General features: G+C 41.5%; 1 protein-coding gene across 3 annotated transcripts in view; it reads right to left on the bottom strand.

Annotated features, from left to right (window-relative positions):
• The window catches only part of DROSHA (drosha ribonuclease III), a 113,884-nt gene that overhangs the window by 87,702 nt on the left and 8,800 nt on the right, over positions 1-17,382 (bottom strand). For all 3 annotated transcript variants that reach the window (XM_081324180.1, XM_081324181.1, XM_081324179.1), the window contains exons 6-10: positions 14,964-15,105; positions 10,808-10,959; positions 5,135-5,215; positions 3,088-3,174; positions 2,921-3,007 (exon numbers count right to left, since the gene is read on the bottom strand). In XM_081324180.1, the coding sequence (XP_081180306.1) occupies positions 2,921-3,007; positions 3,088-3,174; positions 5,135-5,215; positions 10,808-10,959; positions 14,964-15,105 (549 nt within the window). The remainder of the gene's footprint in view (positions 1-2,920; positions 3,008-3,087; positions 3,175-5,134; positions 5,216-10,807; positions 10,960-14,963; positions 15,106-17,382) is intronic.

A 17,382-nucleotide genomic window follows, 5' to 3' on the forward strand; every position in this document is an offset into this window, starting at 1 on the left:
TGTTTTGCCTGAGCAAGCCTGCAGCCAGTTTACAGGGCAAGATTGGACAGCACGCAAGCCCTCTTTGCAGGAGTGGTGGTGATGAGAGATATCCCAATTCACACTCGGAGAAGCCCTGCTGCACATTATTAGCTGAACTAAGATTTGACCAGGGCCTTGCTATTCCCAGTTCATGCTCTTCAAACATAGCAGAAAACGAGCTCTCATGGTTTAATTATAAAAGGTCAACAATCCTTGACCACCATCTCACACAGGCTACAATTTTCCAAATGAAACAAAAGACACAGTCTCTCTGAGATGCTAGCTCAGTCTGAAGGAAAAAGTTCTGCTTTTTAAATAAAGTGTGTTTTTCCCTGAAAAACTGACACCAGATTCTTTCTGATTTTTTCTCTGTTGCAGAAACGCTTCGGCCAGAGAAGTGCAGCTATGGACCAAAAATTATTCTTGGCTTTATATTGTTTGTCAGAATACCTTGGATGAGTGCAGGTAGTCCTCGACTTACAACAGTTCATTTATTGACCACTCAAAACTACAACAGCACTTGTAAGCGACCTATGATCATTTTATCACTGTTGCAGCATCCCCATGGTCACGTGATCAAAATTGGGACGCATGGCAACTGACTCGTATTTTATGATGGTTGCATTGTACCAGGGGTCATGTGTGATCACTTTTTGCAACCTTCTGACAAATAAAGTCAATGGGGAAGCCAGATTCACTTAACAACCATGTTACTAACTGAATAACTGCCGTGATTCACTTAACAACTGTGGCAAGGAAGGTCATAAAATGGGGCAAAACTCATTTAACAACAGAAATTTTGGGCTCAATTGTGGTCGTACGTCGAGGACTACCTCTAGTAGTTTAAGTATTAAGGTAAAGGTAAAGGTTCCCCCACACATGCGTGCTAGTCGTTTCCGACTCTAGGGGCCGGTGCTCATCTCCGTTTCAAAGCCGAAGAGCCAGCGCTTGTCCGAGGACGTCTCCGTGGTCACGTGGCCGGCATGACTAGACGCCAAAGGCGCACGGAACGCTGTTACCTTCCCACCGTAGTGGTCCCTATTTTTCTACTTGCATTTTTACGTGCTTTCAAACTGCTAGGTTGGCAGAAGCTGGGACAAGTAACAGGTGCTCGCTCTGTTACGCGGCACTCGGGATTCGACCTGCCAAACTGCTGACCTTCTGATCGACAATCTCAGCGTCCTAACCCACTGAGCCACCGTGTCCCTTTAAGTATTAGTTTAAGTATTACTTCAATAATAATGCAGCAGGAGGAGGAGAAACCATCAGTATGCGGCAACAGTTTGGGCTTGTGTTCCTGTGCCATCAATCTGTTTATGTACTACATGTCTTATGACTTGTGGACTTCAACTCCCAGAATTCCTCAGCCAGGCACGTTGGCTGAGGAATTCTGGGAGCTAAAGTCCACGTCATAAGAGGGCCAAATTTGAAGACCCCTGTGTTTAAACCTTATGAGCATAAAAGAGAATCGAGAAGATGCAAAATAGGATGAATTTTCTCTCTTGCACTTGAACAGATGATGTTTTAGGAAAAGATACCGTTCTTCAGAGAAAATCCCAATAAGGCTCTAGAGAAGAGCTCCCCAACCTTTCCAGCTTGGCGGCCCGGAAGGAAAGGGAGCAGCAGCAAAATGTGTGTGCGCTCAGCCCCACACACACATGCACAAACAGGCATGTGCATGATAGCGGTGCAAGCGAGCACGCATACACAAGCACATCATGCGCACCCACAGCACATGCGCTGGTGAATGTGTGCATGCACAAGCGGGCCACTGGCACCCATGCACATATGACATTGGTGGCAGCGCTAGCGTCCCCCACATGTGCATATGGGGTTGCTAGCGCCCGTGCAGTGGTGCTACCGTGAGTTGGCGAGGCTTGCTAGCTATTCCCGGGGCCTGGTGGCCAATAGGCCACAGCCCTGTACCAGCCCGCGGACCATAAGTTGGGGACCCCTGCTCTAGAACCAAACGTTTCCTCTCTGCCAAATATATGCTTCTACCAAAAAAAAATGTTTACATATTTAGAAATGCACCATTTCATAAAACAAAGTAGTAAACAAAACAGCTATGTTGAATACAGGCTAAAGTGAGAAACTCAAATGAACCCAAGGGAGACAGGCAATCACTCTTATGATTTAACTCTGTGGAAGTATTGGTTTCCCCCCTCCAGGCACCTTACACATTTCAATTTGGCAGCAACTTCAGAAATAATAAAACCCAACTATACCAAGCCGTATTATTAAGGCCTTTTTATTCCGAAACTATTCATTCTGCTGTGCAGTGGTTCTTCAATCCCACAGAAAATTCCCTCTGGAGGATGGTTCCAGTAAAATCCCTGAAAAGATGGTGGGAAATTAAATGGGCTGTGCCGGCTTGGAAAATTATTTGGAAGAAGTGCTTTGGGCCTTACTCTGCTATTCATTGAAGCAGCCCAACTTTGCAGGAGCCTGTAAACTAAGATGCCATTACCTTAAGAACATGTTTAGAAATGCACCATTTCATAAAAACAAAGTAGTAAACAAAACAGCTATGTTGAATACAGGCTAAAGTGAGAAACTCAAATGAACCCAAGGGAGACAGGCAATCACTCTTATGATTTAACTCTGTGGAAATAAGGCAGGTTTTAAAGCACTGCCGCTCTTTTTTTTTCCAGACATCTGATGCACAAGGCTCAGAACACTTTTTCTGAGGTATTTCGGAAACATGCATGGCCCTAGGAATTAAGCTGAGACTTGTTTACATGCTGGGGCAGAGAGGTAAACACTGCAGAAAACAACCAGAATTTGGGAGGGGGGGGGTGTCCCTGCTGCTCTCTGAGCTTGTTTGCTTGCAGACGTTTCATTACCCAGTTGGGTAACAGCATCAGTGCAACCAGAATAGGAAAGAAAGCGTACTTACATTTGTGAGAGGAGCGTGGGAAAACATGGAAAAACCTTCAAAAATGTATTCATGGTCATCGTACTCTATGACAGTGGGTCTGTCGGTCTAAAGAAATAAAAATCGAAAGCTGGGGAAAGCCGTGGTAGGAGACTCAAGAAGCTGCTATCACGCTTCGGATTACTTACTAAGAAGTTGGTAGGAGGGGACACCGTAATGCGGTAATGAAACAATCTTCCAGCATTGTTGGTCATAGGACGGCAGGGTTTAATAGGCTTTAAGGACATAAGAATAGAGAAAATTAATCTTGAAGGAAACTGAATCCCCACAGGAGAGTAGGAAAATTCTGACCCATTTCAGTGGAATCAAACCGTGGTTGCTCAATGAGGACCACCTGCAGAGAGCACAGGATTATGCACGTTAGGCACCATAAATAGCTGATCCCGTTTGGTTGGGAAGACATCTCCTTTCAGTTTTTTTACAATACTAATACTAAGGGAACATATACATTACAGAATGGGAAGTTGTCGTTTTTAAAAGATGTTAAAGGGAAGGTTTGAAGTTGGCCAATCTCATGTTGGCTTAAACCAGGACAAATGGGGAGATGATGCTCAGAACAATCCAACTTCATTATATTTTAGCCCCCCCCACACACACACTCTTTTTTTTTAAGGGCACTGAAGAATCTTCTACTTTTTCCTGGCTGTGTTGTCAGTTGCTCGTCTTATATTCCAATCCATATTTGGTGGGAGTTCCAACATCGGGGAAAGGCTGATTGGTCATTCCACGAAAAATCATGTTACATTTTATTCTACACTTTGGGGGAGGAAGGAAAACCTATATTGGCCTGGATCCTGAGAAGAACGGAGAGAAGAAATGACGAAGGCAACTTAATCCCCACAAGAGAGCAGAAAAATCCGGCTTGCTCTAAACCGACCATCCTGAATTTAGAACCATTTGAACATCTGGACTGCCTGAATTCCCAGCCATTGCCTAGTGTTGTGATGTCTACACATCTAGAGGGCATTGAGGCTGGGGAAAGTCTGCTCTGCAGAGCCCGCAGTGGGAATGGCTGAACTGAAGCAGAAGCAATAAAAGTCAGGCTGTGTAAGCAGCAGGGGAAAAATGGACTTTGCTTCAGGAGCACTGAGAACGGGGGTGGGGGGGGTGGACAGAGAGTTGCCTGTTTCGATGCTTCCCAATGTTAAAAATATCTAAGTAAAATTATTTATGTATTTATTTGCTAATAGGATTTATATGGCTGTCCATTTCAGGAAAGTGACTCCGGATGGCATACAACAATCCAATAAAACAATAAGTATAAAATAGCGATTACCTCAAACCATTGTATAATAATTTATTTTTTTTTAAAAAATAAAAACTCTAAAAGTAGAATAAACCAGAAAAGAAAATAATAGACAGAGGTATGTTAATAATTAGGGGAGTTAATAATAGATTCATGCACTGATTCAGCTCTTCCCACCTGAAGCAAGAGGCTGCGCATATAAGACATTAACAGAATTACAGTGTTGCACAGACTAAGGTAAAGGTAAAGGTAAAGGTTCCCCCACACATGCGTGCTAGTCGTTTCCAACTCTAGGGGCTGGTGCTCATCTCCGTTTCAAAGCCGAAGAGCCAGCGCTTGTCCGAGGACGTCTCCGTGGTCATGTGGCCGGCATGACTAGACGCCAAAGGCACACGGAACGCTGTTACCTTCCCACCGTAGTGGTCCCTATTTTTCTACTTGCATTTTTTATGTGCTTTCGAACTGCTAGGTTGGCAGAAGCTGGGACGAGTAACAGGCGCTAACTCTGTTACGCGGCACTCGGGATTTGACCCGCCAAACTGCCGACCTTCTGATCGACAAGCTCAGCGTCCTAACCCACTGAGCCACCGCGTCCCAGACTAAACCAGCCCATCATTCCCAGCTGGGTATATTTTCTTTATATAGGTTGCCTTCAAGCTGCCAATTGTTCTCCTCCTAGCTATAGCCTTCCAAAAAGGGCTGAAATATTCCAGCAGCCCCTGAAAATAATAATTTATTAAAACCTGTACGCCATCTGACTCTCAATGAACATGGCTAATGGTCAGGAACGCCAACAGCTACAAGCTCTCCATGTCCGTGTTAATAGAAAATAAAGCCTCGTTTTAGTCCAGTCTGGCCGATCTCTGCCCATAGTAAGCCATGTCCATAAGCAATTCTTCTCACTGAGAAACTAAAATCCGGTTGGTTACCTCTTCTCCAGGATAAATTCCATGTCTTATCCCAGTTCTCCTGGCTTTGGCACTGCATTTGCAAAGAGGCCCGTCATTCATCTGTTTTGAAAAGAAAAAGGGTTTCAAGTGATACTTTAAGTTGAACTGATTCAGAAGAGGAATATTTAAAGCGAATGGGCAAAGATCCAAGGACCACAGATCTGTTTAAGTACTGTAGTTTTTGTTTTGTTTTGTTTTCCAAGTTTGTTTTATTAATTTTCCAATATTACATTTACACATTTGAAAAGTAACGTGGCGGCTAGGTACAATGATTCCATTACATTTAAATATCATCAATACAAATCTCAAAGTATTGCAACAATTAATTCCCTCTCTTTTCCCCATCTGTCTCATATTCGAACCAACACAGTTCTTACTCTATCAATTAGACAAAAAATAACTTTCTAGCATTCATCAATAATCTTCAGTTTATACATATCTTAATTAATTTAACATTCCGTCTTTTAGACAATCCATGACCTAATAAAATTTTTCTTAACTTTAATTTCCAAAGTACTGTAGTTTTTGACTTACAACCCGTCATTTAGCAATCTCAGTTATGATGGATGACTCCAGGAACCACTTTCAATCAGGTTTTGAAGCTTCAGTGGCTGCCCCTTCCCAACCCCACCCCATCCCAGTCACATGATCACATTTGGGCGCTCAGTAAATGGCCATTTATCACGTTTTGCAGCCTCCCTTTTGCAGCCATGTGCCTTTTGCAGTCATGTGCACTGTGATTTTACGGTGGCTCCTGTTGGTAAAAGATGCTTAACAACCGCAGCATTCACTTAATGACTGGGATGATTCATTTAAAGACCACTGCAAAAACGGTTTCAAAATCAGGCATGGTCACATAGTGACCCGCTTAATGTCCAGCCCGACTTACACCCATAATTCCAGACTCAACTGTACTGTAAGTTTGTAAGTCAAGGACTATCTGTAACATCGATTCTATTATTAAATTTCTTCTTTCCCTCTTGAACAGGGGGAGCTTTTTCTGGAGCCAGTAAGCCCACTCAGAACTTAATACAACCATTTATCATTGTCTTATTTTGTTCCCCCACCAAAATCAAAACAAAATCCTACTGGTGAAATTGCTGTTGATATGGAAACGACGACAAAGACCTCCAGATCAACCTCAGGAGGCTGAAATGTGATCTAAGGAGGATGGCCATATCTGGGTTGCAAAAGTCCAAAAGACAACTGGGTAGCAGAAGCCCCCAAACTTTTGGGCACCAGGAACCAGTTCTGTGGAGAAAGATTCCAGCAGATGGGGCCTCACTTCTTTGTGCAGCTCAGCTGCTAGTATGCCGCAGCCCGGTGCCGGTCCACGGACTTGGGGTTGGGGACCCCTGGATTAGAGTACTTCCCAAACTGTGTCCCCACCTTAAGATTCATAAATGGAATTGGTCAGAATGATACCTAGTGATCTCTATTGGAGGTTACTGAATACTTAGAATCCAATTCTAGCCTAGGCTTCTTGTCAACGCAGCCATTTTCCACCTAAAGTGAGGTTTGACATTAGAAAACATTCCTACCTGAAATCTGAAGAGATTATATTATACAGGTAGTCCTCGATTTACGACCACAATTGAGCCCAACATTTCTGTTAGCTAAGCGAACCATTTTACGGCCTTTCTTGCCACGGTTGTTAAGTGAATCAATGCAGTTGTTCAATTAGTAACACGGCTGTTAAGTGAATCTGGCTCCCCCATGGACTTGGCTTGTCAGATGGTTGCAAAAGGGGATCACGTGATTTCCACCCCCCTGAAAACTGCAACCATCGTAAATATGAACCAGTTGCCAAGCGTCCAATTTTTTGATCACGTGACATCATGGAGACGCTGCGATGGTTTTAAGTGTGAAAAAAATGCTCACAGGTCACCGTTTTTCTAATGCTGTTGTAACTTTGAACAGTCAGTAAAAGAATGGATATAAGTCAAAGACTACTTTTACGCTTTTTTTTCTGAGATATCCAGTTATTAGCCTCCCAAATAAAAAGAACTAAAAGCCAAGCCTGACTACAGGTAGTCTTCAGCTTGCACCAATTCATTTAGTGACTGTTCAAACTTATAATGGCACTGAATAAAGTGACTTACACGTTTTGTTTTTTCATAGTTCCAATTTTTGCAGCATCCCCGTGGTCATAGGATCAAAATTCAGATGCTTGGCAGTTGCTTCATATTGATGACAGTTGCCGTGTCCCAGGGTCATGTGATCACCTTTTGCGATCTTCTGTCAAGCCAAGTCAATGGGGAAGCCAGATTCACTTAAGAACCAAGTTACTAACACACAACTTCAGTGAGTCACTTAACAACTGTGGCCAGAAAGGTTGTAAAAGGGGACAAAACTCACTTACCAAATGTCTCACTTAACAACAGGAAGTTTGGGCTCAACTGTGGCCGTACGTCGAGGACTACCTGTATTGTTCTATTTACTTCAGGGCTGGGCTAATGGGAGCAGCAAGGACACTTGTTAAGTCATATTTTTCCCATGCTCTGGAATGTTTCTGTATCACAATGGTCCAAAATGCAATAGGCAATGATCCACCTTTATAAGGAAAGAAGAGCATGTACATGCTTCAATCAATGTTTAGCTTATAATTTTCACAATTTCTCTTCTAAAATCTGTTTTGTCCACACACAACTGCTTTCTTATTCAGAATTTAAAGGGAACTGTAGCACACTTTGCAGTTTATGCTAACAATAGCTTGATGATCCACAAAGGAAGACTATTACGGAAAGAAAAAGAGGGCCCCAAAAGCATATGATTCTTATAAAAACATAGATGGAAGGTAATGTTTTTGGATACAGCTCAATATTTGTTCTCCGGGCATATTTCAGTTCCCGGTGCTTTCAATATCCTACAAGAATATAGGCAAAATTAGAACAAAATATAGTGTTCAAAATTAAACTCGGTCTATTGAATACCATCTTTCAAGTCTCATTCAAGGCGTCAGAATAATTCAGAAGATGCTCTCAGAATGGAAAGGTGGGGGGGGGAGTGTGTAAGATGCTCAAATTGCTGCTTTTATATCAGAAGAGTATGTAGGTCTATGATTTCTTCTCGATATAAGTGGCTGGTCTTTCTAAATTTATGCCTGCAGAATGTATCCCTGTTATTTGCAAAGCTGGGTTCAAGACAGAAAAGCAATATGCCAACAACTTTAAGTGCTTTCCATCCTAACGATGTGTTTGTTTTAAATGAAATGAAAGCAATGCACAATACACTGAGATGCCTTGATACATGGATACAACCAAATGAAAAAGGATAGCTAGCACAATTTATTTCATTAGCTCTCATTTGTTGACAACAGTTGTGTTCTTTAAGATTAGTGCAGCATTAAACATCTTGGGATTTTAAGGTAAACAGACTTGTTCCAGCTAATTTGCTTTTAGAGACATCAAGGCCATCAATTTTCATTTAAACTGAGAAGTTCCATTTAAATTTATTGACTAATGTGGGGACACAAATGTAAGAAAACAAACGTGGAAGAAAAAAAATTAACAGAAAAAGAAGGAACGAGAGAAGGAAGTCATTGCTGTCATACTTCTATTCTGTAAACAATTGAACATCAATTGTAAGTAAACATTCAAATTTGCAAAAGATGATACATTTCACTTTCAACTTTGTACCTGTAAAGTAGGGGGTTTTAAAGTTGGGGGTCCATGTTAGATTTCAGGGGTCTGTGAACTTTGATGGGAAAAAATATAACAAGTTTATATTCACTAAATTTTAACTGAGGTTTAGTTTATAATTTAATAAAGAATATATGTAACAAAATAATTTATGCCCTTACACTCCAAAAAAAAAGCTAAACTTCAATCAACCTCACTAGAATTATTATACCTTAAAAAATGAAATACAAATACATTTAGTGTTTGAACTACGTTTTCCTCTAAAAGCAGGATAATGGTGAACAATTTGCATTTCAAAGGTTCTTTTGTAGTTAAAATATCCATTCAAGCCATTAATATTTTAATAGCTGAATTTAAGCATAATTGGTTTCCTTTGCAATACATCCATATCTAGGCATTTTATTTTATGCATTTAAATATATTTTTCTATGAAGGAGTCCATGGCACAAACAGATTAAGAACACCTGATATATAGATCCTTTTCTCTTCTGTTCACTTACAGATTCATTGAAATAGACAAGTTGACAGGAGCGCCCAAATTTTTGCACAAAGCTATAGGTCAGTGATGGCAAACCTTTTAGAGACCGAGTGCCCAAAAACTGCCACACCCCGTCCTGCCCGCTCTGTCTCCGCCCCGCCCCGCCCCCTGGCCTGCCTGCTCTGCCCGCCGGCTCACCTGCCCCCACCCATCTGCCCGCAGGGCCACCCACCAAGGCCCACCGCAGATCACTCAGGAAGCCCTGCAGCGCCATAACAGCCACACCCTCTGCCCATGCCCCGCAGCATCATCTGCACACAACGGGGCGTGAGGGCGGAGTCTTGTCCCTGTTGCCCAGCTGCCATGTGCTTGGCTGTGCTGTTCTGCACATGCCCATAGAGAGGCTCTGAGTGCTGCCTCTGGCACGCATGCCATAGGTTCGCCACCACTGCTATAGGTTAGTCTTCCAACAAAATGAATGGAAAATGAGCATAAGGAAAAAAGAATATAAGCCAAAACACTCCTAAAAACTACTGAACTGAATCCCTTTTGTTGTAAAAACTTGCTTGATCAGTTCAACTTTGACATTTGTCCCATTCTTAACCAGTAATGACTTCCCATTAGCAATTATATCTGATACTTGAATTCGTTCAGGCTCTTGGGCTTAACGTCCAATCACAGGTAGCCCTCGCGTTACGAACACTGATTCAGTGACTGTTCAAAATTACAACGGTGCTGAACGGGGGTACTTATCAGTGGTCTCAAAGCTGTGGCAGTTACAGGATCTCCACGATCACAATTCAGGCACTCAAAGGCCCAGTTCATAACTACATCTCAGCAAACCACAATCATGTGATTGCTATTTGCAACCTTCCCTCCTGCTTCCCACAAGCAAAGACAATGGGGCAAGGTGGCAAGGATGGTTGCAGATTTTCTCCCAAGTAGGCCCATTAAGGAATACGAATTCCCAAGAAGATGTCTTCTGAAAGACTATTTGCTTTACTGAAAGGTAGAAGACAGGCATTTTTAAAAAAAAAATAAACAAACAAATAATAAACCAGGGCCACGGCTGATTTTGTACCAGAGTGGTCAATTCATCAGGCCAGTAGTACTTGAAATACTTAGTGCCCCAGCTTGATAAATGAGGCAATTCTCCCCAATACCCCCAGTTAAATACTCTTATCTTCCTACAGAACAAGCTGAGGAAAAAATAAGTTTGGAGGCTGAAACCAATGCTAAAATAGCAATAGCAATAGACTTATATACCGCTTAACAGTGCTTTACAGCCATCTCTAAGCGTTTACAGAGTCAGCATATTCCCCACCCCCATCCCCAACAATCTGGTCCTCATTTTACCGACCTCGGAGGGATGGAAGGCTGAGTCAACCTTGAGCCAATGGGGCTCGAACTGCCAAACTGCAGTACTGCATTCTAACCACTGCGCCACTGGGAGTCTAATGGCCCATTATACAGCCTTTCTCACTCCTAATGGCCTGTGATACAGCCTTTCGCTTCTTTTCTCAAGTGCAGTACCTGTCCAGGATCATTGTACCACAGCTCCTCGTGCAGGCGATCAGGGTGGGCCTTCTTCCGCTTAATTTCAGCAATGACATCAAAAACCTCCGAGTCAGAACTGCTGGAACAGCTGTCATCTTCTGAGTCACACTCAGAATCACTGGAGCTCCCTATAGTCATCGAAAGACAACAAAATGGGAGATGAAGAAAATTACCTCATTTGTGTCCTCAAAAGACTTACGAGTCAGGGGTCAACCAATGGCCTTTCGTTCCTTGGGCAAAAGAAAGTGGAGACACGCACTGAAGGGGCGGTCAACAAATGCTTTTTTTGAATCAACCCATCTCTCTCTCTCTCTCAAATTTAGATGTCCCTGAGATGGCTCTGAGAAACTCACCATATGCTTTCTTTGAATCAACACAACCCTCTCTCTCCCTCCCTCCCCCCCCTCTCTCTCTCTCTCTCTCTCTCTCTCTCTCTCTTAAATTTGCATGTCCCTGACTGAGATGGCTCTGAGAAATTCACCATATTAAATAAAAAACAAATTAAAAAGCACAATAAGATAGGAAGAACCAAGATGGCATCTGATCACTGAATGAAGAACTTGTACATAAGTTCATCCAATAAGGGGATCCCATCCTCTCTAACCCAAGGCTTGGGACAACAACCATACGGGTGGGGAGGAAGGAGAGTCACACAGATTTCAGGAAGGATTTCATTCCAGAAGGTGAGGGTGCTGTGACAGAGAATCCACACAATGACATTATTAAGTGTGCCAACTCTGCCAGCTTTTACCACTTGGGCAGAAATCATGGGAGAGAAGTGGGCCCTCAGGATAATCCCATGTAAGGCTTTATAGGTAATAGCTGAGTCTCTCTAGCACCTCGAATTCCACCCAGAAGCATACCAGCAATCAGTGCACCTCATAAAGCAGAGGTGTCAAATGTCCACACCATTACAATCTAAACCAGTGAAATTTCCATGGCCTTCAAGGGAGTGCCAGGTAGAGCATTACTGCAATAGTTGAGCCAAGTTGACTCATAAGTTACCATCTTATAGCCTCTTGATCCAGCTCAACCAACAAGAAGATAGAATTATGCAAAGGCCTTCCTAGCCATAGCTACCACCTGTCCTTTTGGAGCTATGAATCTAAGAAGACCCGCAGACTGCACACCGTTCTTGATCAGGAAAGTGCAACTAAAATTCCAAGATTTTAAAAATACTGGTTATGGGGGCTCAAATAACCACAGCCACTCAGTTTAATAGGATTAAGTTGAAGGTGATTTTTTCCCCCAGCCTCCAGGCATTGAGACAGGACCTTGACTGTACATCTTGGCAAGATCAGGGTAAAGAGATATAATTGCGTATCATCAACATATTAATGATACCAAACCCCAAACTGGCAGATGATTTTGCCCAGCATTTTCATGCAGATGTCATACAGGCTTCCATTAAATGAAGCAGACACTGCTCCAAAGGTGGTTGTTGTTGTTCTTCTCCTTCTCCTTCTCCTCCTCCTCCTCCTCCTCCTCCTCCTCCTCCTTCTTCTGCCATATCCATTATCGGACATGGGCAATCATGTTGGCGATCCTGTTTTTATCAGCAGCCGCACGAAAAAGTGCTGCTGAGTTTTGTCCAAACCAGTCCCTTAGATTTTGAAGCCATGATGTTCTTCTTCTGCCTGGACCTTGATTGCCTTCAATCTTTCCCTGGAGGATTAAATGGAGTATGCAGGGCTTTTTTTCTCATAGAACGCTCAGAACGGAGTTCCGGCACCTTTTTTGAATGGAACCTTGTAGGGTAGGCAAGGCAGGTTGTATGACATGTGTGAGTTCCGGCACCTTTTTCTTTTACAAAAAAAGCACTGGGAGTATGCCATATTTTTCTGGGTGTCGCATCACATGTCTGAAATATTCTAACTTTCATTTTTTAATTGTTTTGATGATTTCCTTTGGCTTTCCCACGCGGCTTATCACCTCCTCATTTCTGATCTTGTCAACCCAGCTTACACTTAACAGCCCAGGCACATCATATCAAAAATAAAGCAGAATTAAACTATACTTTCTCTGTTTTTGGTAACCTCTCTTAAAATAGATAGATCATCATAAGATTCATTCACATTTGCTCCCTATCAGTTATCAGTTATTTCTTGCATCCAGCCTTTCATAAAACTGCCCTGACATGTACAGAATGGGATAAATGGAATGGATGAAATAAAATAAAGAAATTGTAGTTGGAATGAGAAACTTAGTGTGGGATTAAAATTGGTTTTAATGACTCTGTTCCAAATAGTATGAAGCATACAGTGATTTTTTTAAAAAATCAAGTTAACTAAGGAAAAAAATTCAGAAAGAACTGCTGCAATAACAAGAGATAATTATCCATCTTAAAGACTATTTTACAAATTCTATTAACTGGATTAGTAAGTGAAAATTTGAATCTAATTATTGTAGTTCTTATATTGAATCTTTTTTGAAAAGCTAAAAGATTCACTATAAAAATGTTATCAAAATGTAAATGAAAAGTATTATTTTCTGATATTCCTCTGTAGTAAAGGCTAATTTTACTACTGTAACTAATAAGACTTTGGAGTAGGTTGCTCAGGACTGCAACTCCCCATGTTAAAAATGGGAACAGGAAACCTGTGGTCTCACATGTAAACATGAGAAGACATGAAAAGAAAGGGGAGAAAAAACATAATCCTGCCAAGTTCCAGCATCTGTTTATTAATAGCTCCGATTCTGCCCATCACTGGCACTTGCCCCTCCAAAAATTATTTCCAGAAAGAAAGTAAACCTTAATAGATGAAAAAGTCAAAGACCCATGACCTTATCTTCAAATGTTATAACCTCCCTTTCATTCCAAAAAACCTCCACAGCCTCCTGAAGACAATGCCAAAGGGTCTCTCGGGGGGGGGGGGGGGAGAAATGATGCAAACTTCATTTTAGTCTTCTCAGGAATCACACAGAATTATGTATCACGTGATGCAATACAATGCAATACAGGTAATCCTCGACTTACGAACACAAAGGAGCCCAACATTTCTGTTGCTAAGTGACATATTTGTTAAGCGAATTTTGCCCCATTTTACACAGTTGTTAAGTGGATCGCAGCAATTGTTAAGCCAGTAACAATGGGGAATCTGGCCTCCCCATTGAATTTGCTTGTCAGAAGGTCACAAACGCTGATCACATCATCCCAGGACACTGCAACCGTGACAGAATACGAGTCGGTTGCCAAGCATCTGAATTTTGATCACGTGACCATGGGGTTAATGCAATGGTCTTAGGCAGACATGTCAAACACAAGGCCCGGGGGCCGGATCCGGCCCGCGAAGTGGTTTCATGTGGCCCATGAAGCCATCCTGGAAACAGTGGGGGAACGGCCCCCACTGCCTTTGCCCTGACCCAGAGACCCTCCGCCTGCCAGAGACCCTCAGATCTGTCCCACTCCTGCCCAGGCCCCCATAGGCACTCTTGATGCAAACGATGTAGAGCTGGCCATGCCCACCCAGTAGGCCATATGCACTCTAGCCATGCCCACCCAGTAGGCCATGCCCACCCTGGCCATACCCACCCGGCCCCCTGAGGACAACCGCAATGCTGATGTGGCCCTCAATGAAATTGAGTTTGACACCCCTGGTCTTAGGTGTGAAAAACGGTCATGTCACTTTTTTTTCAGTAGTGTTGTAACTTCGGTCACTAAATGAACTGTTATATCTCAAGGACTACCTGTACAGTATAGACCCAGCCTGGTCTAGCGGTTAAGACACCATGAAAGAAACTGAGAGGCCAGAATTGTAGCCCCACCTTAATTAGGAAAACCAGCTGAGTAATATTGGGTCAGTCACTCTGTCTCAGTCCAGCCCACCTCACAGGGTTATCTTTTGTGGGGGAAATAGGAGGAGGAAAGAGTGTTAGGTATATTCACCACCTTGAGTTATTGATAAAAGTAGTAAAGGCAGAATAAAAATGAATAAATAAATAAAGATTGATGGCGACAGGCTTTTTGATCTTATCCCAGCTTCCCACAACAGAGAAAAAAGGTTGAAGCGAATACTTAATGCAGAGTTGAAGGGTCTAAAGAAAGTCTTCAAAAGCTGAATTTGGTTAACCCTTCAAGAAAATAGAAATTTACCTTCCTGCAACCTATAGATTTTACCAATATGACACTCACCTACATCTTCATCCAGTTTGGTCTTAGGTGGCTCCCATGGAGGCCTGGCAGCTTTGGCCTTTGCTTGACGCTTTCCTAGGTCTTCTTCAAATTTTTCGTACAAATCTCGGAGCCGGCTCGTTCCCACCACTGTGGAATCCCCCTTGCAAAAGCAACCGTGGGAAAACGGAAAAGTTACAGCTATTTTGAAAGGACAAGGATCTGTTGAAAGCAATCTACTTATTTAAAAAAAACACCAATCTCTCATCATGCAAATAATTTACATTAGTGTTGGCATGTAAGCAGAGATATCCTACCAGAGTAATATTTAACATCCACCCAGCACTGATCACTAATGCAAGAGTAATAAAAATGTGGAAAAATGTTCTGCTCCATACAGATGGACATGAAAGATCATCTGCTCCCTGTGGTTTTGTGCCTCCAAGATAAACATGCACAGCAGCAAAAGCATTTCCAAGTTGTAAACAGAAAGCAATTCCGGTGTAAATTGTTCTTTTGTGAAATAATCGTAAAACCCTATTTACAATGAGCTGCAACCGAACATGAGGCAAAAAATGATGGGCTGGACTGCAGGATATCCTTTTCCAAAAGTGCTTTTCATGACTGCATAAAATAATACAGGAAACTCTCACTTACCAACTGCATCTTTCAGAAACCATTCAAAGTTATAAATGGCGCGATCCCTCAGTTATGGGATCCCCAGTCATGTGTTCACCATTACATTCAATATTCATTGTCCTGTGTTTTTTTTTCTCCTTTGCAGACCAGAGAAATGGGAGAAGAGATTACAAGAAAGTCAAAAGGTACACAATGGGGAATACACCAGCTTTTATTTGAGCATGCTTAAGACTGCCAGTGCCACCACATTGCTTCTGATGTGTGTTCCACATTGTATGCTTGCTTGCTCTCTTATAATCCCTTCCTCTCTGTGAAGGGGGAGGAGAAATAAGCAATTTATGTAGGCAAGTGTTTAACACACCAGGCTAGAAGACAGGAGACTATGAGTGCTAGTCCACATTAGATATGAAAGCTGGCTGGGTAACTACATCAGTCACTCTCTGTCAATCCAATTCACCTCACAGAATTGTTAGTGTGAGGAAAATAGGAGGAGGAAAACAACATTGTAGGTGTTCACCACCAAATTTTTATTTTAAAAAAAATGAAAGCAGGATAAAAATAATAAAGTAAAAATAATAAAATAAAGTAATAAAACAAAACAAAAATAAAATAAATAAAATAAAATCTCTCCTGTGCCTGATCCTTTGCCCCCTTGCTCACAGAGTAGAATGAGATGAGAAGAATATAAGACAGTAAGTAGGCACCCACTTAGGCTGTGTATTTTTATTTTATGCGTATCCCTACTTTATATGTCTACAAACCTAAAAATAAATACCATGCAATGTTTAGAGATATCCCAAATTTCTCCTAAGAGTTATGTTCAAAGCAGTTCACAAAAATGGTATATAGATCAAATGTAAAACTATAATGAAACGCTTAAAATCAAATCAATTTTACAAAAAGAATCAACGTGCATATTTATCCTCTGGTACTTTTTTCAAAAAAATACATCGGATTTTTAATTGTAACCTCAAATTTTAAAAACTGTATTTTGCTAAAGTATATTGATCTTTCACAGAGATACATTAAAGTCCGCTTTCAGAGTTGCTTATCAGCATACTAATGAATACCAGGGTCAATAATATGTATTCCTGGAGATCAAACACTTTTATTTAAACCTTTTCTCCAACCACTTCCTTGCTATGGAAAAATAAAACCCTTCTAATAACTAACATTGGAATCCAATATATGATGCAGCTGTATATATTTTTATTATTATTATTCTAGATGGCTCTGGGCTCAAAAACTACAATTCTGTAGCCATGCACCTGCCCTAACCTATTTACTTGGCATACATACAAATACCAGAAATTCTTAATTAATTCCATTAGCTAATATAAACTCTAATTTAAGGCATGTAAAATTCACAATCACAACTAGTCCTCATTTAGCAACTGCCTCGTTAGGGAACTATTTTCACATATGATTGTAATTAATTATAGGAAAAGAATCATTCTCTAAACAATGCATGCATGTATGCCAAAAAATTCTGCACCTGACAACAACACATGCCAGAGTAACACTGGCATTGCCGCATGAGAGAACTTTAGCTAAATAACATGGCAAAAGCCAGCAGCATGTACATACCATAAATAACTGATCCCATTTGGTTGCAAAGAGATTTCATTTGGTTTTTTTTTACAGCATTAATTTTAAGGGAACATATTACATTACAGGATGGAAAATCTTTTTTAAAAGATTTTAAAGGGAAGGTTTTAAATTGCTCAATCTCATGTTGGTTTAAAACCAGGACAAATGGGGAGATTTTCCTCACAACAATCCAGCTTTAGTTGGGCAGCTC

The sequence above is a fragment of the Vipera berus genome (assembly GCF_964194415.1).
Source record: "Vipera berus genome assembly, chromosome: 3".
In the NCBI taxonomy this organism is placed as follows: domain Eukaryota; kingdom Metazoa; phylum Chordata; class Lepidosauria; order Squamata; family Viperidae; genus Vipera; species Vipera berus.